The 23012-nt window shown below is 35.2% G+C and overlaps 1 protein-coding gene across 1 annotated transcript; it reads right to left on the minus strand.

The window, feature by feature from the left end:
* Positions 1-6821: 6821 nt before the first annotated feature.
* On the minus strand, positions 6822-10211 carry LOC131806945 (uncharacterized). The gene is made up of 2 exons (XM_059131903.1): positions 9900-10211; positions 6822-6977 (listed from the first exon to the last, which is right to left on the minus strand). Exons 1-2 carry the CDS (start codon positions 10056-10058, stop codon positions 6828-6830), a joined length of 309 nt encoding a protein of 102 aa, XP_058987886.1. The 5' UTR covers positions 10059-10211; the 3' UTR covers positions 6822-6827.
* Positions 10212-23012: the final 12801 nt, after the last annotated feature.

The following is a 23012-nucleotide window of genomic DNA, read 5'->3' on the forward strand; positions in this document are numbered from 1 at the left end:
AATATAAATTTATACCCTCAGACGCACGGCTATAGATGTTATATATAATTTTCATTTATTTTCGTTAATTTATTCAGTTGTGATAAAGCGGATTTATTAGTTTGTAAAAGTTAAGTTATTAAAGCTATTAATGGTAAAATTATTTTCAGGCCAAACCACAATTCAAACTCTAAAAAACTCGACATACTATGATTTCAGTTTCAATAGCAGTATGTGTGGTAAACATATTCATACGTATTTATGAACAACTGATTGTAATTTTAAGATATTGGAAAACACCGAACTAAACTCAGCATGTATTGACGCATTAGTCAGTAGAATAAACAAAATTGAGTAACAAAAGTACCATAAAATATTGGTAAAATATGATATTTTTGACCAAACATTGTTATACCCTCCACCTATGGAGGGTATATTAACTTTGTCATTCCGTTTGTAACTCTATTTTAAATTTGGTGTTTAAAGTTCGTAATGAATATTACAGCCTAAGGCAGAAAATTGTCTGTGCAGGTCCACGTTTTCGTATAGCCCCCATATAACGGTACCACCCGATATTCGGTATTTTGATGATTTTGGCGACATTATTCACCGGAATTGTTTAGAATTTGCTATTTGAAGTTCGTAATGGATACTACAGCCTAAGACAGAAAACTGTCTGTGCAGGTCAACGTCTTCGTATGGCCCCATAAAAAGGAACCTCCCTATATTCGGTATTTTGATGATTTTAGCGACATTATTTACCGGAATTGTTTCAAATTTAGTATTTGAAGTTCGCAATGAATGCTAAATCCTAAGACCGAAAATTGTTTGTGTGCCTTCGTATAGCCTCCATATAATGGTACCTTCCGATAATCGGTATTTTGATGATATTAGCGACATTATTTACCGGAATTATTTAAAATTTTGTAATTGAAGTTCGTAATGGATACTACAGCCTATGACAGAAAATTGTCTGGGCAGGTCCATTCATAACCCCCATGGTACCTCCCTATATTCGGTATTTTGATGATTTTAGCTACATTATAAACAGTTTTTTTTCAAGTTTCGCATTTGAATATTGTAATAGCTTGTGACAAAAGTTGCCTATGCAGGTTTAAGTCGTCGCATAGACCCTAATATACGGCTACATTCGGTATTTTTAAGATTTTAACAGAATTTTTAGAGGATTTTATTTTTTTGAAAATTGTTAAATTTGTACCAAATGGTGGAGGGTATTCAAAGTTCGGCTCGGCCGAACTTACCGCTTTTTTACTTTTTATACCCTACACCACTAGGTGGTCAGGGTATTATGTCTTTGTGCATTTGTTTGTAACAGGCAAAAGGAAACGAGATAGACCCATACTTCCTTTTGATGATCTGCATAGAATCACATACTGAGTCGATTTATGCATGTCCGTCTGTCCGTCCGTCCGTCTGTCCATGTATTTTTGTAAACAAAGTACAGTTCGCATTTATTGACCTATCCAGATGAAATTTTGCACAAATCATTTGTTTGGCCCAAGGACGAACCCTATTGAAATTGGAGATAATCGGTTAAAATTTAGATATAGCTCCCATATATATCTTCGTCCGATTTCCTTTTTATTGTGCACCAAACGTGTAATATCAGTCCGAATAGTATGGAATTTTGCACATACGATCAGATTAGACCTCAAAATAAGTATGCCAAATTTGATCGAAATCGGTTCAGATATAGCTATAGCTCCCATATATATTGTTCATCTGATTTGTTAGTTTTGTCCTCCGCAGCCGTAATATGCACTCTGTAACAACAATATTTGGGGAAATATATCAAATACAGCTCAGAAATACATTTGCTAAATTTTATCGAGATCGGTTCAGATTTCGATATAGCTCCCATATATAACTTCGTCCGATTTACCTTTTATTGTGCACCGAACGTCTCCAAATGGGGTGAAATTTGGCACTTATGACCGAGTCGGCCCCGCCCGACTTTAAGACTTTCTTTACTGGTTTTTTCTAAATTTCCCATTTTAATATTGTAGTGGCTTATGAAAAAAATTACCTATGCAGGACCATGTCGTCGTATTGATAACGGCTACATTCGTTATTTCTAAGATTTTAACGGATTTTATTGTATTATTGAGAATTGCCAAATTCTTCCAAATGGTGGAGGGTATTCAAAGTTCGGCCCGGCCGAACTTACAGCTTTTTTACTTTTTAATAGCTCAAAATTTCAAATCAATGTTTGTGAAGTCTGCCATATTTTCCTTCAAATTTGCTCAAAATTATTTAACATTGTCCAAACCGGATGGACAATTTTTATGAATGCGCAAACAAAACATGATAATTTTATACCTTCCACCATAATATAGAGGATACATTAAAGTTGTCATTCCGTTTGTAACACCTCTAAATATTTGTCGTAGACCCCATGAAGTATATATATTCAGGATCAGCATACAATTCAAAGTCCAATTGAAGATGTCCTTCTGGCTGTCCCTCTGTCTGTGGTACAGCCCACATTTATTCTCGTAAAGCTTTGAAATTTGGCACAATAGTTTTTATTGTGTCTAGGATAGTTGGTATTGAAATTAAGATATATCGCTCCACGTTTTGATTTAGCCCCCAAATAATAATGTTATAGTTAATTATAAGTTATTTTGAATTTTTCTACTTGTTATTGAGTACCTTATTAATACAATTAATTGGCCTTGGAGGTTTTAGTATTAAGTATGAGTTGAATAAAGAAAGAAAGAAAGAAATGTCGAATATCGGGAGGTACCGTTATATGGTCGCTATACAAGGACGAGGACCTTCATAAGTAATTTTTATACTCTCCACATTAGAAAGGAGGGTATATTAACTTCTCATTTACACTGTATTCTTCTACGATTTTTGTTTTGTTATTTGATATACTACATTGTTATTTGATACTTGTTATTTGATATACTACATTGAAAAGGAGGGTATATTAATTTTGTTTTTCCGTTTGTAATATCGCTTAACATTAGTCGTAGAACTCATAAGGAATATATATTCATGATCAGCATAAAATTCTAAGTTGATTTAACAATGTCCGACTCTTCGTCTGTCTGCCTGTTGAAATCACGATACAGGCCACATGATACGATTTCACTATACAGTGTTCATTTTAACGGTATTTTTCTACGATTTTTTTTTTAATTTTTCTGTTTAATTCCAAATGATAGAGGATAGTGAAAGTTCCGCCCGACTGACCGGCGTTTTTAATTGTTATTTGATATACCACATCGAAAAGGAGGGTATATCAATTTTTTCTTTCCGTTTGTAATGTCCCTAAGCATTGTCGTAGAACTCATGAAGAATATACATAAAAATTCTAAGTTGATTTAAAAATTTTCGTCCCTTTATTTGTCTACCTGTTATTTTACGTAGAGCTTTAATTTGACACAATCTTTGTATCGTGTCTTGGATGGTTGGTATTGAAAATGAGATATATCGGTCCACACATATATAGCACACATTTAACGGAATTTCCCTATATTCGGTATTTTGATGGTTTCTGCAACATTTTCGCATTTTCGTGACCTCAAATCGTAGAAGTTAATTCTTTGACACCCACTGTTCACAGTGCCGAAGACACGACGGAAGACCTAGTTCATTTGATAGAAGATCAATAAACACATTGAAAGATGTAATAATTATTAGGAAAACATCAGAATTTCACATGAGTTCACTATAATATTCCCTTCTTAACATCGAAATTCCGTCAAATAATCTAATTTTTATGCATCAGATCTGAAGGACATATTTGGTATTTTAAGTGCTTTAGCCACATTTTTCCACAGAATTGTTTCAAGTTTTACTACTAAGAGTATGTAATGTAATATGTAATTTTACCTCTGGTAGTAGAACATTGTAACTATATAGGTTCACTATAGCCTCCATACAACAGGACCTCTCCATATTAGTTGACCGGCTTCAAACTCGCCCATAATTTGTACTAGGATGCCAGCCAATGACTTACGTTCGAATTTCCAAACTAGAATTTCCTGTAACTAGAATTGTTGCCTTGAGAATGTAACCATTTACAGATACCTCCAGAAGGGGAACGATATAAGCAATTTTTCTGCCAATTTTTGGGACACTGATGCATATATTTTTTGATATGCAGTGGAAATTGAGATTTATTTTCCCTGATGAATTATAGTGCAATTTCATAAAGAATACTAGCGGAACCCGACACGCTTCGCTACACCTTTCGCTTTTATATGCATTCTAAATTTTATATATGAATATTTGTTGATTAAAAATATGAATAAAACAAATTCAAAAATTTTAAAAACGTTATTATTGTAACACTTTAATGCGTAAACAAACAAATAGCTCGGTCTTCCAACGCGTGAACATGCCAGGAATAGCTGACCATGAGAAAAGCAGGAACATGCCAAATTTAGTCCGCATACACGAAGCGGTTGTCCTTCGGATTTATTAATTTCATAGCAAATGCCAAGCGTGCAGGAAACTGCTATCTTTTGAAGTTGAAAGGCATTTCTGTTGCAATTTCAGTAAAATTCATACCCTCAATTAAATTTTTGTGTAGTTTTTATAATCTCCACCATAGTATGGAGGGTATATTAAGTTTGCGTACTAATGATTTGAAAGAAAATTCCTTATGAAGTTAAATGTCTTCGTATAGCCCTAATATTACGGTACCTTCCTATATTCGGTATTTGGATAATTCTAGCGACATAATTCACCGGAATTGCATCAACTTTTGTATTTAAGGTTCCTAATGGGTACCATGGCCTATGACAGAAAATTGCATATGTAGGTCCAGGTCTTCATATAGCCCCCATATAACGGTACCTACCTATATTCGGCATGTTGATGATGTTGAATTTCATATTTGAATATCGTAATGGCCGATGACCAGAATTTCATATGCAGGTCCACGTTTTCGTATAGGACTAAATATGACTCCTAATATTCGGTATTTTTGCTGGAGGGTATTCAAAGTTCGGTCCGGCCTAACTTAACCTTTTCTTATTATACCCTCCACCATAGTATGGAATGTATATTAAGTTTATCATTCCGTTTGTAACACCTCGAAATATACATTTTAGACCCCACAAAGTATATATATTCTTGATCAGCATAAAATTTTATGTCCATTTAGCGATGTCCGTCCGAACGTCTGTCCGTCTGTGGAAATCACTCTAGCTTCCGAACGAAATGAAGTAGGTTCATAAAATTTTATTCAAATGTATATTATGTCTACAGAACTTTTGGTATTGAAAATGGGTCATGTAGGTCCACGCTTTGGTATGGCCTCCATATAACGGTACCTCCTGATATTCGGTATTTTGATGATCTTAGCTACATTATTGGCCGGAATGGTTTCAAATTTGGTATTTGAAGTTGGTAATGGATACTACAGGTCTGTCTGTGCAGGTCCACGTCTTCGTATAGCCCCCATATAACGGTACCTCCTGATATTCGGTATTTTGATGATTTTAGCGGAATTCTTTCGATTTTGGTATTTGAAGTTCATAATGAATACTACAGTCTATGACAGAAAATTTTCAGTGCAGGTCGACGTCTTCATATAGCCCTCATATAACGGTACCTTCCGATATTCGGTATTTTGATGATTTTAGCGACATAATTCACCGGAATTGTTTCAAATTTGGTATTTGAAGCAGCCTATGATAGAAAATTGTCTGTGAAGGTCCTCGTTTTGGTATGGCCCCATATAATGGTACCTCCCTATATTTGGTATTTTGATAATTTAGCTACATTATTCACCGAGTTTTTTTCGCATTTGAATAAAGTAATGGCTTATGACAAAAATTGCCTCGACAGGCCCACGTCGTCATATAGACCCTAATATAACGGCTACATTCGGTATTTTTAAAATTTTACCAGAATTTTTAACGGATTTTATTATTATTTTTTTTTTAATTGCCAAATTTGTTAGAAATTGTGGAGGGTATTCAAAGTTTGGGGCGGCCGAACTTACAGTTTTTTACTTGTTTTTGTTTAGGTGAGATTTAGACTTTTGACGAATTTTATTACAAAAAAATGTTATAGAAAATTTCGACTTGGTACGATCCCGACCACTTTCAGAAAACGACCACTTTGTTATCAGTGCAATATTATTTAATATTCCTCGAATACTAAAATTAACGGATTGCAAGAAATCTTAATCCGAAAATTTCAAAAAAATGTGTAAGAGGGGGAACTTGTCCTCTCTATTACGGCATATGTGAAATTAATAACATAAAGTTAGATAATTACTCAGGAGATGCTGGGAAGCTGTATGAGCCAGGAACCCATTAAAAGTTAATGTAAAGAAATTACATTCTGCAATTAGGATGGAAATGATAAGTTATTTTTTTAAAATATTACACAAGGACATATTTTTCTTATTGCTAAGAAATTAGTCATCAAAAACACGAAGCTTGTGAGTTCTAGACTTGATATTGGTAAACAAAAAAAAATAGGAATTTAAACAATGTTTAATGGTTGCAAAAGCAGCACAGTGTGTAGTATAGATTGTAGGTTGAGAGTAAAATACCAGCAGCGGAAAAATAAAAATACCAGCAGCGGAAAAATAAAAAATAGAAAAGTGGATTCTAAAAAAATTGTTTGGGAAACGTCAATTGACGTTTTTGATGGGTATCTTACTCACCTGCATAGTCTGGTCTTACCTGTGTTTTACAAAAAAAATGTAATATGAATGGATCTTTATTGTTTGAGAAGTGCCTATGTCGTAAATGGTAAAGCAAAACTGTGATGCTTTACAGATAATGTATCTTTTAATGGTAATAATTAGTAACATTATGTTGTTGTGACTAATACAACTGCTGTTTACAATTTCACTATTTACGAATACGTCCTTTTATAACCGCTGTAGCTATCGCATCTTTATCAACAATAATATCAATTTTTATTCGGAATTCAAGACTAGGAAATATCGGTGGAAAGTCATCATCATTTACGGTGTAATTGTTTATAAAGTACTTCTTGTTCTGAAAGTAAAATAGAAAAAAAAAAATATTAGTTTGAAAATTTGCTCAAATTGTTAAATTTTTTGCGTTTCGTTAAATATTATAAACTTTAAATAATAAACTTTAATCAATAAACAATATTTATAACATTATATGATGAAAGTATATATACAACCATGATAAAATAATTACTGGGTAGACACAGCATTCGTTTTGTATGGGACCTTTGTTTTTTCTGAATTTGTGTATCAATAACTTTTGTTATTTTTGTGTGAGGACCGCCAGAATTTTTAAGATCTGTGTAGTTGGACCCATTTTACATTTTATTTAAGGTTATTGCAAATTATGAACTTTTGTGTGTTATTTTATATATTTACATCCGACCGGATATATAAGGATGTATTGTGGGTGAGATCCAGTCGGAGCGAATGGATATAGCTCACATTCGAACTCGTTCTATGTTGGATAAAATTATTATGGTGTATACATGGTGAGATGAGAAAACTGCAACCAACTTCAGGCTGCTGTTATTTCTAAGCCATTCGTCTGACAGCTGTTAAAATTATTCCAGTGACAGCTCATTATACTGTTTGCAAGAGAACAAAAGCATTTTGGTGAGAATTTTCCAGAAAAAAAGTTATTCGTGATGGAATTCAAGCGTGATAGTGTGATTTCTTTATATTTGGCTGGAAAACCGCAAGTGGCTATCGTTAGAGCACTCCAGCATTTAAATGTGAATAAATCTTTTGTGTCTCGTACCATTGCTCGTTACCGTGATACTAGTAGCGTAGCTCGACCGACGTCAAGGAAGTGGACGGAAGAAAACAGCAACATCAGCACAAGTTGTTCGAAAAGTAAAGAAGCGACTTGATGGAAACCAGCGTCGCAGTGGCCGAAATATGGCTCGTGAGCTGAACATATGGTAATATTCCATTCGGCAAATATTGAAAAATAAGCTCGGGGTAAATCCATTGAAATTCCAAAAAGTGCATAAACTTACATCGCAACAAAAAGAGCTAAAGTGTTGCTTCGCTTGACCGAAAGTGGGGAACTGCCGAATTTGGTTTTCTCCGATGAGAAAACATTCGTTGTCCAGCAGTTTGTAAGCAAACAGAATGATCATGTTTACTTGCCAAAGAGGTCAGCTGAAAATGTGCACTTCGGTTGGCAACCAAAACTCAAGCGCCGGCCATGGTGATAATGTGGGCCGCTATAACAGCCGATGGTCGCTCTATGCTCGTATTAATCGATCGTGGCATCACAATAAATGTCGAATATTATCGCGAAAATACTCTGGAGTGTGTATTAAAGACTTGGACACCCAAACATTTTGGCCGCAAACCTTGGACACTCCAACAGGACTCAACACGCGCCACCAAAGAATGGAATGGCACAATGGCCACCAAAATCTGGATACAAATCCGTTGGACTATTGTGTCTGGAGTATTTTGGAAAGCAAGATTGTCACTAAAAAGTACCAAAGTGTCGATCACCTAAAGCAAGCGCTTTGCCGGGAATGGGCCAAAATACCGCGGAGCAACTTTCGGGCAGCGTTTGGCGGTTTCATTGGCCGTTTGAAGGCCATAATTCATGCCAAAGGTGACCTATTCGAACAAATCTAAACTTATTCTAAAATTTGATGATATTTCTGACATTTTTTGCTTTCGTTCAATAAATTTTAAAGAAAAAATGTAAACAAATATGGCGTTTGACTTTGTTGCAGTTTTTTTATCTCACCATGTATACGTCCAAATTTTTGAAGTAGTCCCCATATAACTGTACCTCCTGATATTCGGTATTGTCCTTTCAATGGAATCTTCTCTGGCATATAATTGGATGTAGAGGTCCACGTTTTCGTATAACCCCACATAACAGTTACACACGATATTCGGGTTGTTTTGTAAGTAGATACGATTGCTACGATCTCTACCATCTTTGTAACAGGTCTTGTGTTGATGGAAATATTGAGATGTACCAAGTCTGAACGGAATCGGATATTGATTTCGCGCTTTATGAGATCCATGGATATTAAAAATGTTTACCCTTTGAGAAGGAAGTACCGGATATATCCCATCTTCTCAGCAGATCTTGTGTTAGTAGAAATAATGGGATGTGCGAATCATAAAGTGAACCTGATGCTTTTTCGGATTTTACGTTCGCTTTGGCAATTCAATACTTTGACCATTTGTGGGAGAGGTACCAGAAGGAATGGTCCGATCTCTATTATCTTTATAACAGACTTTGTGTTAATAGAAATATTGAGATGTACCAAGTCTGAATGGAATCGGATATTAATTTTTAATAATATGTATGAAGTTAATGGATATTCAAAATTTTGTGCTGGCGGTACCACACCAGATATTGGGTTTATAAAAATATTGTAATTTATGAGCTTCATGAACATTCAAAATTTTTACCCTTTGTGGGGGAGGTACGTGATGGAGAGGACCGATATTGTTCATTTTCGCATTTGACCTAGCACTGACGCAAATATTAGGTTTTGCAAAGTTGGAGCAAAATCGGATTATCCCTTCTCTTTCTGTGCTGTAAAATATTTCCTTTGAAAATTTTGACCCTTGGTGGGGGAGGTACCTAAAGGAGTGGACGGATATTGCCAAGTTTAGACCAAATCGGATACTCCTTTCGAGAGTTATCATGCGCACCAGCTAGCCAGACAGGCGGACGGACATCGCTAGATCGACTCTAAATGTCCTGTAACGGATTTGGTCCAAAGAGACCTAGGGTCTAAAACCGTTATTTCGATGAAGATCTTTTTGACCGCATCAAATGATATATACCCTCTCTAGCTATATAGCTGTGGTAATAACTAGGCATATGGTTGGGGGTATAAAATATCTGGATCGAATATTTATTCACCAAGAGTAACCGATCGAGAGAGGTCTTGATAATGCGATCTGCAATTCCTACATTAAAAATACTCACCGCAAGAATTGGACATTTCCTAGGTATATTGCTGACACGGAATATTTCTCGAAATATAACCTTTAGCAAATTCATTTTATCGTGGGAACTCTTCAGGGCATCACAACCACGGGTGTCCACTTTGAAAACATTCATGTTTCGATTGTCTTTCCTAATCATATCCACAGATGCTTTAAGGCCGAAATCATAAAGGTTTCTGGATAATGTAAAATCGACATAGATTATTTTCGTACCATGAAGATGGTAAGTGACCGATTTTACTAGAGTCCGATTGAAAACATCTATGTGCAGATGATGCAATTCTATGGTAAAATCTCGCTGTAAGGAGAAGCAGTTTATTAAACGAAAATTGAATTTAATGTCGCTCACATTTAAATGGCACGTGGAAAAATATATTTATACACAGAGCCTAGCCACACGGTTGGATATATTTTCATTTTGATATCTATTTCGCTCACCCATTGGCAGTTGTGATGAAACGGCACTATTAGGCGCATTAGTGAAATAATTTAGCTATTAAAGGTTAAATTATTTTGGGGCAAAACTAATGTTCAACAACTTTTAAACTCGACAGAAACTCGTTCATCGTGACATATATACGCATTTATGTATAACTGATTTTACGATATGAAAAAACGAAAATAAACTCATTATGCTAATTACGTACAAACATAATTGTGATTTTTTATGGCCACAACGTTTTAATATTCGGGTTAGGCTTTTTCATTGCTCAAAATGCACAATTTGTTCAGTTTGATAATTTTTTTTTTTCAAAACTTCGTACATCGTACTAAATTTTCAGACTTTCAAGGTTTTGTATGTTATTGAAGTTTTTCCACTTTCGGAAAAAATAATAGGGAAATATTTATTTTTAAACCAAAAAGTCTTCAACATCGTTCATTTTGTAGTTAACGGAGGAGCATTGCACAATGGTCCCACATGCAATTTTTCAGTCCAACTATTTCACCGTCTTAATATGTAAACCCTTGAAGCCAACAGTGACCACAAAATCAAATTTCAGAATTTCAGCTCTATCCCTTCACCCTTCACCCAATACCAAATTTAAATTTCTCCATAATAGACACCAACAGTTATCTAACAATTTAGTACTTTTTGAACAATTATAGTTCGAATTTGCAAAACCACCACCAGATACCAACATAGACCAGAACATCAAATTTCAGGATTTTAGTACTATACATTCAATTAATACCAAATTTTGTAGCATTTAGGATTTTGGAACAATTATAGTTCACATTTCCAAAGACACCACCATATCTCAATCCCAGATACCAACAGAGACCTCAATATCAAATATTGGGATTGCAGCTCTATCACTTCACCATATATCCAATTAGTTTAGTACTACTTACTACTTTTCGCACAATTATAGTACGCACTTCTAAATCTACCACCATATCTCAATCCCAGATACCAACACCAACCTCAATATTAAATTTCAGGATTCCAGCCCTCAATACCAAATTTAGTAACATTTAGTACCTTCGTACAAATATAGGTCGCATGTCCACCTAATCTGAAACATAGATACCACCAGTAATATAAATATCAAATTTCCAAATTGTATCTCCATCCTTCACCCAATACCTATACCAAAATTCAATACTTTTAGTACAATTATGGTACACATTTCCGAAACCACCTTCATATATGCAGGCTACATATTAAGAGCGACCCAAATACCAAATTTCAGATTTCAAGGACTATCTGTTCATCCAATGCAAAATTGTACCAATTATATTACTATTTAGTACTTTTCGTACACTTGTACTACACATTTTCAAAACTACCACCATATCTCAATCACAGATACCAACACCAACCTAAATATTAAATTTCGTGATCCCAGCCCTCAATACCTAATTTAGTAACATTTAGTACTTTTCGTACCAACATAGGACGCATTTCCAAATAACAGCTAAATTCCAAACAAAGATATAATCTGTAATTTAAATTCAAGAATATCAGCTTTATCCCTTTACCAAATAACAAACATAGTACAATTCAGTACTTTTTATACGATTATAGTACACATTTTTAAAACCACTTCCAAATTTTAACCACTGACACCAACAGTGACGTATATATCAATTTTCAGGATTTCAGCTCTATTCTTTCATCTAATGACATCATAGTGCTATTTAGTACTTTTCGTGTACATTTCCAAAACCACCTCTTTATCACTAACCTACTACCAACAGGTATTGTAATACATAATTTCAAAATTTAAGCTTTATCCGTTCACCCTAAACCAAACTGTTACAATTTAGTACCATTTAGTACAGTTCGGACTTTGTACATGTTTCAAAAACTACCTTCATACATCAAACTTACTTTGCAAACTTGATTCTCATATCAAATTTTAAGGTTTTAGCTCTATTCGTTCACATAATACCAGATGGTACCATTGTAGAAGTTTTGTACCATTTTAAAACTCATCGTAACTTAAAAGTTCGAAATTCTAAAAATCCTTGGGTGCATCTATTCTGCACTCCATCAGTGACTTGCATTCCAAATTTCAGAATTCTAGCTTATTCCATTTGTCCAATACAAAAAAATTTCAGGACATTTTAGTACTTCTCGTACTATCCCCAAAAAAGAAGCCCTACAATATTCCTACGCGCCAAGACTGACCTCTCAATTCCTAAACATATGGTATGAAATTCTGAAAGCTCCACTTTATCTCAACTCAAAACTCAACTCGGGCGGGGCCGATTTTAAGATATTTCTGAGCTGTATTTAATATATTCCCTGAATATCGTTGTTACGGAGTGCATACAGGGTTGCCCATATTCGACGGACCTTTGGGCCCTTTGGGCCCATTCCAATCGACGAGGCTTGACCGCAGGCAACATTCTTTGCGTCAATTGAATTTTGTACGGCAACAAATGCAAATCAATGCGAATAATCCGTTGTAAAGTGGACCGAGCCATGCCCAACTGCTGAGAACGGCGTTTTGGGATGTTCTTGGGGACCTCTCAACACTGGCTCGTACAGCAACGATATTCTCGGCCGATCGCCTTGGTCGACTTTTATATGGCCTCTTCGGATTAGAAAGAGCCTTACCAGTCGAAAATTTTTCGTATAAACGCTTAATGGTGTTCTTAGAAGGCGCACTTCTCACATTTTTTAATGTTTTAAAATCACGTTGAGTTTTCACAATTGACTTCTTGCAAATTTCAACTATTTCAGAGCGCTCGCGTGGCATGTATTGGTTCATGATAAAAATCTGCTTGGACTGACGCTTCAAACGCGGTATGTCATTGAGCGATGTGACATCTCTGTCAAAAGTTATGGCGTTGCCAGATGGGTCCGTCGAATATGGGCAACCCGTATTACGGCTGTGGGTAACAAATATAACAAATCGGATGAACAGTATATATGGGAGCTATAGCTATATTTGAAGCGATCCTTACTAAATTTGACATACTAGCTTCTAGACTCAATTCGGTCGTAGGCGCCAAATTCCATCTCATTTGGATAAATATTAGACGTTTGGTGCACAATAAAAAGTAAATCGGACGAAGTTATATATGGAAGCTATATCCAAATCTGAACCGATGAAATTTAGCAAATGTATTTCTTTGCTGCATTTGATATATTTCTCCAAATATTGTTGTCCAAATATTGTAACAAATCGAATAAGCAATATATATGGGAGCTATAGCTATATCTGAACCGATTTCGATAAAATTTGGCATACTTATTTTCAGGACTAATTTGGTTGTATGTGCAAAATTCCATACTATTCGGGCTGATATTACACGTTTTGTGCACAATAAAAGTCAAATCGGACGAAGATATATATGGGAGCTATATCTAAATTTTGACCGATTATATCCAATTTCAATAGGGTTCGTCCTTGGGCCAAACAAATGATTTGTGCAAAATTTCATCTGGATAGGGTAATAAATGCGAACTGTACTTTGTTTACAAAAATACATGGACAGACGGACGGACATGCATAAATCGACTCAGAATGTGATTCTATGCAGATCATCAAAAGGAACTATGGGTCTATCTCGTTTCCTTTTGCCTGTTACAAACAAATGCACAAAGACATAATACCCTGACCACCTTGTGGTGTAGGGTATAAAAATGTACGCTCTACTGGTTCACCTGATAACAACAATATTTAGTTCAGTTTTTTACTTTTCGAACGCTCGACTCAAAACCGATTTAAAGAGCCATTCGTTCATTGCATTTAATACTTTTTGTGTCCTGATAACTTGAATTCTAGAGGACATTTTTTGGACCATTAGGTCTACCATTAACAAAGTACCCTACCAAAATTCAGGGCCGAAAACCAAAGTTTAGTTGCCTTTTGTAACAATCCCTTTTATTTGCACAATCACAATATTAGCATTTTTTTATCATTTTGGACCACATTTTTATACCCTACACCACATAGTGGTAAGGGTATTATGTCTTTGTGCATTTGTTTGTAACAGGCAAAAGGAAACGAGATAGACCCATAGTTCCTTTTGATGATCTGCATAGAATCACATTCTAAGTCGATTTATGCATGTCCGTCCGTCCGTCCGTCTGTCCGTCCGTCTGTCCGTCTGTCCATGTATTTTTGTAAACAAAGTACAGTTCGCATTTATTGCCCTATCCAGATGAAATTTTGTACAAATCATTTGTTTGGCCCAAGGACGAACCCTATTGAAATTGGAGATAATCGGTCAAAATTTAGATATAGCTCCCATATATATCTCCGTCCGATTTGCCTTTAATTAGCCACCAAACGTGTAATATCAGCCCGAATAGTATGGAATTTTGCACATACAACCAAATTAGGCTTAAAAATAAGTATGCCAAATTTGATCGGAATCGGTTCAGATATAGGTATAGCACCCATATATATTGTTCATCCGATTTGTTATTTTTGTCCCCCCGCAGACGTAATATGCACTCTGTAACAACAATATTTGGGGAAATATATTAGATACAGCTCAGAAATACATTTGCTAAATTTTATCGAGATCGGTTCAGATTTGGATATAGCTCCCATATATAACTTCGTTCGATTTACCTTTTATTGTGCACGAAACGTCTGATATTGGGATGAAATGGGATGGAAATTTATGAGAGAATTCTCTCATAAAAACTTTTTATTGTTACGCGGAGCTCTACTAAATTAGCAAAGTGGTGTAGGGTATCATAAAGTTGGCCCCGCCCGACTTTAAGACCTTCTTTACTGGTTTTAATTCTGTTTGTATATCTTGTTCTTTTATTTAACATTGAGAATCTACATCTCTATATGACAATGTTACAATATTTAGTACTTTTCGTTCACATTTAAATCAAATAGTTTGAAATGTGTCGTAGCTTTCCATTTCCCACCTGTAAGTAATTCAGACATTCAATGTGGTGTAGGGTGTCATGTGAGTAGTCGCATGTCTTTAATTCTTACTGGTTTGATTTATACAACGACGTATTACTTTTTATTACACAACAACATTTCTACATTTTGGCCCTTTCCTAATCCTATTTCAATTTATGCAAATTTAACACAGTTGAGCAATTTATTCACTACCCAAGGCCCGCGCCTTTTGTATCCAAGTACCAAATACAGGGCATACCCAATGCACTTGACCGTAACAACATTCAACATTCATCAAACTTAATAGTCTTCCGTGTCCCAAAGGGCACTGAAAAAGGATCTCAAATTTGCACATCATGACTTGGCAAAACGACGTTGTCCATTTTCCGCCCTTTGCGATGCTAATGCCTTTCAAGGCGGACGAATCATTGTGTAATGTGACCTTTTTCTTTCTTTTTTATTTCTTAGACAAATAATAGAAGATGAAAAAAAAATGGACGCAAATCCTTCAAATCATTGTCCAGGCAATCATTGTTGATATGTGAACAATTTATCATTGCCTGGAAGCATTTGACTTTGACTTTGAATGCAAAGAAAAATGTAAGGGAATTATTTCTTTAAAATTATTGAGGTATTGGGAAGATGATATTTGACAGTGGGCGTAGAAAAAAATATTACTGACAGAAATTTGAAGATGCTGAAATCACTGAAATATGGAAACATTGTCGGATATTCCAAATTGTTGATGGCTTCATATGAATATATATATTTTGATCAGCGTAAATTTTAAAGTCAGATAAGATATATGATAGAGCGTAAAGCAAGCTCATGCTATTAGTTTTTGGGGAGTCTATGCTCCGATTCAAGCAAAATTGTACGGCTCGAACTCCTGCTTCGACTTCCCAACCCTGATCTCAAACCAAAATGCCAAGAGTAACCTCCATTACGAGAGCGGTTCGGAAACTTCTTAGCATATCAATGAAAGAGAGTTAGTTTTTCAAAAATATTTTTATTTTTCAATAAAATCTCCTGAAACTTCAATACACTTAGTCCAACGCTTTTCTAGCAATTCTATGCCTTGATTAAACCAGTAAAGAAAGTCTTAAAGTCGGGCGGGCCAACTTTATGATACCCTACACCACTTTGCTAATTTAGTAGAGCTCCGCTCTACAATAAAAAGTTTTTATGAGAGAATTCACTCATACACGCTATGATTATAATTATAATTTAAAGTTCAAAGGACTAAATATGCCGAAGCATTTGTATCTTTTAAACTCGGACTTGTATTGCCCATTTGGTGCACAATTAATTTGAAATCGGATAAAGATATATATGGGAGCTATATCCAAATCGGAACCGATCTCGATAAAATTTGGCAAAGATATTTCTGAGCTGTATTTGATATATTTCCCTGAATAACGTTGTTACGAAGTGCATATTATGGCTGTGGGTAACAAATATAACAAATCGGATGAACAGTATATATGGGAGCTATAGCTATATCTGAACCGATCTTCACCAAATTTGACATACTAGCTTCTACTTTCAATTCGGTCGTAAGTGCCAAATTTCCATCCCATTTCATCCCAATATCAGACGTTTCGTGCACAATAAAAGGTAAATAGAACGAAGTTATATATGGGAGCTATATCCAAATCTGAACCGATCTCGATAAAATTTAGCAAATGTATTTCTGAGCTGTATCTAATATATTTCCCCAAATATTGTTGTTACAGAGTGCATATTACGTCTGCGGGGGGACAAAAATAACAAATCGGATGAACAATATATATGGGTGCTATACCTATATCTGAACCGATTCCGATCAAATTTGGCATACTTATTTTTAAGCCTAATTTGGTTGTATGTGCAAAATTCCATACTATTCGGGCTGATATTACACGTTTGGTGGCTAATTAAAGGCAAATCGGACGGAGATATATATTGGAGCTATATCTAAATTTTGACCGATTATCTCCAATTTCAATAGGGTTCGTCCTTGGGCCAAACAAATGATTTGTACAAAATTTCATCTGGATAGGGCAATAAATGCGAACTGTACTTTGTTTACAAAAATACATGGACAGACGGACGGACAGACGGACGGACAGACGGACGGACGGACGGACAGACGGACGGACGGACATGCATAAATCGACTTAGAATGTGATTCTATGCAGATCATCAAAAGGAACTATGGGTCTATCTCGTTTCCTTTTGCCTGTTACAAACAAATGCACAAAGACATAATACCCTTACCACTATGTGGTGTAGGGTATAAAAAGATTTCCTCAAGGTCTTCAAAATAGTGGTTTACAACCACTACAACGGTACAACGCTTGCCAGCAAGGATTTTTTTTTAAATTGTGAACAAGTAAAAGTCTCTGGGAGCTAAATCAGGAGCATAAGGTGGGTTTTCAAGCAACTAGTACTTTAATTCGTTGATTTTAGTTAAAGTTTAGTTGTTAAAAAACTCTTGTGTGCTGTTGCGTTGTCTTGATGAAAAATATTTTTTTGTGTTTTAAGCCATTGTAAGCCAGGACGAATTTGTACATTTAATTGACCCAAAGGTTGCAATACTAGTAATACTCTGAATTTATTGTTTTACCCTTTTGAAGATAGTCAATCAATAAAATACCTTTGAAGTCCAAAAAACCGTTGCCATAACCTTACCAGCCGATTGAATTTTTTTTGCCTTTGCCTGTTTTGTTTGGATTGTTCTTTTGTCTCTGGAGTATAGTGGTGGATCCATACCTCTTCAACAGTTATGAAACGACGCTTAAAATCGATGCAAACAAGCTTGAGAAATGTTCATTCTAATGCGTTTTTGATCGTCTGTTGACAAATGCGGCACCCATCTTGCAGTAAGTCATCTGTCATCTGTAGTTCTTCATGCAAAATCAATCATTTGAGATTCCCATGATATTAGCAATTTCACGCACTTTTATTGGTCGATCATATAATTGCATATCATGTACTTTGGCTACAATTTATGTTTTTGTTGCTGTTTTTGGACGTTCACTACGTGGTTCATCTTCAATGCTTGTAGGACCACGTTTAAATTCAGAAACCCAAATTTTTATTGTTGAATATGAAGGAGCACTTTCACCTAACACATTCGCCATATCATTATGAATTTCTTGTCTGATATTTAATATCAGCACGCATTTCTAATTTGTTCATTGTCTTTTTGAATTCGGATGCGTCTTTTTGAACACCTGTTTCTATATGAAGGAGTTGCCAGATCGAGACAAAAACAAGTTAAAAGGCAGCAAGTTCGGCCGGACCGAATTTTGAATACCCTCCACCATTTGGAACAAATTTGGAAATTTCCAAAAAAAAAAATCCGTTAAAAATTCTGTTAAAATCTTAAAAATACCGAATAAAGCCGTTATATTGGGGTCTATACGACGTGGACCTACATAGGCATTGTTGCTAAAATACCAAATATCGATAGGTACCGTTGTACGGGACCTATATGAAAACGTGGACCTACATGGCATTTACAAACTAAACCTGCCTATTGGCGAAATAAACATGTGTGTAAAATTTTAGACTTCTATCTCAATTCGTTCGAAAGATAGCGTGATTACAGCAGACAGACAGACGGACATCGCTAAATCGATTTAGAATTTTATGCTGATCAAGAATATATATACTTTGTTGGATCTGACATGAGTAATTTGAGGACTTACAAACGGAGCGACAAAGTTATAATATAATTAACATATGCTCATAACAGAGATGGAAGTTTCCAAAACACTTAAGTTTTTTCTGTTTATACCGCGATTTTTGTGCTAGGCTAAGAAACTTCCGAACTGCGCTCGTAAATTCTCAATATTTGTAAACTATTTGGTACCTCCTGATTTTCGATGCCACAGATTTCAACCCCATTTTCCACCTTAATTGTCCGAATTTTAATTCAACCACGATCAGCGTAGTTTTGGGATTATTGAGTTATCCTTAAAAATATTAAAAACGAAAAGAGCATACTTACCGTTGTGTGCGTTTGAAAAAAATCGAATATCGCCTATTAATTTTGTAAGTAGTTACTGGTTCTAAAACTTACTTTCTAAACTCATCATTTGGTTATGAGATTTTTTCCTGGGATTGGATTACCTACATTAATAAAAGAGTAAAGTAATTAGTTGGCAGATTGACTTAATGATCAACACCCAGACGAAACGGCTGAAGCTATTTTGGGTGAGGGTGTCAGATAAGGCTGGGTTTTTGGAAATGTTTACTAGAATGGTACGAAAATTACTAAATATGGTATCCTTTGCATTTGATGAACCAGTAGATTTAGAACTCTTAAATGTGTGTTCGAAAATTCGCACTACAAGTGTACGAGAAATACTAAAATGTATAACATATGGTACCATTTCGTATCATGTGAACGGTTAGAGCTAAAAACTTGAAATTTAGAGTGGGAATCAAGGTTGGGGAGTAGGGACGATGTAAGTAGGTAGTTTTGCAAATGTGATCTCGTGTATATGAAAAGTACTAAATGGTACTAAAATTGGTAGAATTTGAATTTGGATGAACGGATGGGGCTGGAATCCTGAAATTTGAAATTAACATTACTGGCGGGGTGTAGGATTGGAATATGGAAGTAGTTTCGAAATTTGTACTTATGTGAACAGAAAGTACTAAATGGTACTAAATTTGGTACAATTACGATTTGGATGAATCGATAGAGCTGAAATGCTGAAATTTGGAAATAAAATAACTATTGCATTGAGGGACCGAGGTATGTAAGAGCTTTGAAAATTCGTATTTGTACTAACTGGTACGATAGATAGAGTTGGAATGCTGACATTTGGAAATAAGATGCATTGATGGACTAAGATATGTAGGAGTTTTAAAAATTCATACTTATTTGTGCTTAATGGTAATTAATTTGGTTTAATTTAAATTTTACGAGAATCGGTAGAGTTGGAATCCTGAAATTTGGAAACAAGATTTCTATTGAATTGTATGATGTTGATTGATATGGAAATTTGTATTTATGTCTTCTAAATGTTGCTAAATTTGGTTAAATGGGAATTGTGGCGAACCGATAGGGCTGCAATCCTGATATTTGGAATTATTTTAGGAAATTTGTATAGCACTGATTACTGATTTTATGGAAATTTTGCATGTAAACTAATGTTGGTGTGAGATAGGGCTGATTTATTTAAGTACGAACTAGAAGAGCACTAAATGTACTAAAAGGTACTAAACATTGAATCCATTGCATTGGTCAAATAATGAAACGTCGCCTGTATGTCTGCAAAGTAAAAAATAGTTTGCTACGAAGGGTTAACACTGGACTTCGTATGTAGTTTATCTGGAAATCTTTGTATATCCCTCAAATTACATCAATGATTTCAGCCCACTGTCCGGGGACTGTGGAAACCTACACATATGCAAAATGATTTGGTGTTATTCTCTTCGCCAACTGTCTGGGGGTCTATTTGTTAGTCCATTTGAATGGAAAGAGGAAAAAGAAGACGGAAATAAAGGATATTTTATGCAAATAATGATGAGGAGAAATAACTGTGATGGACAACTTGGCATGGCATGGTGTCGAGGGAATTGTATTTAAGATCTTATATCAAGTGGATAAAAAAATAACAAACAAAGAGTTTTTCTTTTAACGCTTAAAGTGTAAATTTTATTTTCCCATTATTAGAAACAGGGGTTAGAAAATGTCTTTCCCTCAAAAAAAAGGGGAGATCAATAACCTTTAATAAAAACTTTTGCAATTCTAAGTTCAAGTATGGCTCATTATCATCAATATTGGTTTTTGTTTCCATTCCAGGAGCGGGGGGATGTAGTAAACCTAATGAGAAATATAAATCAAAAATATCCTTTTCACACTTGCCACAGTGTGGGCCCAAGAAGCTAATCTCTGTTAATTTAAATTGGAACACTTCCGCATAAGAAAATCCACCACCAACACAAGGCAATCATTACTCCTCACCCCACAATGTTTAACCCTTTTGTTTTTCGCTGGCTTTCTGCCATGTTCAATCCCTTTTCTGGTTGCATTTCAAATCGAAAATGTCGATATACTTTTTTGGTGTATAAATCATCTGGTGTAAAAGAAACGCTTCCCGTCCCTCATGTTCATTGTACATATGTTGCAAACCCACATGTTTAAGGCAAATTGTCAATAACAACAATAATTTGGGTTGTACGAACGGATGTACGGACAACCACTCCACATGACGTACAACAGGTTCTGGGCTATAAATCTTAGTTTGTTTTTTTTTCAGCAAAATAGCCTCGTGGATTCCAAGACCTTGGTGGAAACGAACATTTATTTTGTTGCTGTTGTTTTTGTGTTATTGTTCCACAAATACATTTATTTTTCCTCTTCGTAGTTGGATTAAGATTTATTGTCATCTGGCATTGGCATAAATTGTCGATTTGTATGATTGTTTCGCTATAATCGATTGGAAAATTGACTTTAGAACTGAATTTGAAGGGCTTTGGGTGGTTGAGTTTGGTGGTGTAGGCATTTTTGATATAATATATTGCTGTCAGCCTTTCATGGACGTGAATTCGTCAAAACAGTGCCAAAAAAATAATTTTTTAAATTTTGTATTGAATAAAGGTCCTGAAATCCAAGACGAAGTGTGATAAAATTGTTGAAGTTCTTTAAACTATTACTTTACCCATTTAGATCAGGCAATATAGCACCTGGATATTCATCGTTCTAACGGTTTATATGAAAATAAGCCTTGTTGGGACTGCATAGAATTGCTGACGGTCAGGTGGGCACCGTGTAAAGAACATCATGATTTTCTTGGTGCTAGGCAACATCTGGAACCTAGATTTTTTCTTGAAAATACATCTGCTACATGTGGGTTGATTAGGCGACGTTTTCATACCCTCCACCATAGTATGGAGGGTATATTAAGTTTGTCATTCCGTTTGTAACATCTCGAAATATACATTTTTGACCCCACGAAGTATATATGTTCTTGATCAGCATAAAATTCTATGTCGATTTAATGAAGACCATTCGCCTGTCTGTCTGTCCATCTGTGGAAATCAATCTAGCTTTCGAACGAATTGAAGTAGTAAAATTTTACTCAAATGTGTGTTTTGCCTGCAGGAATTTTGGTATTGAAAATGGGCTATATAAGTCAACGTTTAGGTATAGCCCATATATAACTGTACCTATATTCAGTATTTTGATGATTTTAGCGACATTGTTCACCGGAATTGGCTATGCAGGTCCACGACTTGTATAGCTCCCATATAACAGTACCTCCATAAATTTGGTATTTTGATGATTTTAGATACATTATTCATCGATATTGTTTGAAATTTTCTATGCAGGTCCAGGTCTTCGTATAGCCTCCATATATCGGCACCTCCCGATATTCGGTATTTCGGATCATTATTTATTAGGGTCGTTATTTACCGGAATTGTTTCAAATTTCGTATTTGCACTTTGTAATTGGTATTACAGCCTTTGACAGAAAACTGCTTAGGCAGTTCTACGGTAACTTCCTGCATTCGATATTTTTAAGATTTTAAAAGAATTTTTAAAGATTTTTATACCCTCTACCTTGGAAAGGAGGGTATATTAACTTTGTCATTCCGTTTGTAAATATTCATCGTAGACCCCATAATGTATATATATTCATAATCAGCATACAATTCTAAGACGATTTAACGATGTCCGTCTGTCCGTATGTCTGTTGAAACCAAGATACAGCCCACATTATTTGGCGTAGAGCGTCAAAAATTAGCAGAATAATTTTTATTGT

The sequence above is a fragment of the Musca domestica genome, unplaced genomic scaffold (genome assembly GCF_030504385.1).
Source record: "Musca domestica strain aabys unplaced genomic scaffold, Musca_domestica.polishedcontigs.V.1.1 9, whole genome shotgun sequence".
NCBI lineage: Eukaryota > Metazoa > Arthropoda > Insecta > Diptera > Muscidae > Musca > Musca domestica.

Excerpts from the sequence above, each read along its gene's own strand:
- LOC131806945 (XM_059131903.1), bottom strand. The coding sequence starts at position 10,058 with ATGATTAGGAAAGACAATCGAAACATGAATGTTTTCAAAGTGGACACC. Across the intron at positions 6,978-9,899 it reads GGAAATGTCCAATTCTTGCG|AACAAGAAGTACTTTATAAA; the intron begins GTGAGTATTTTT and ends TTTTACTTTCAG.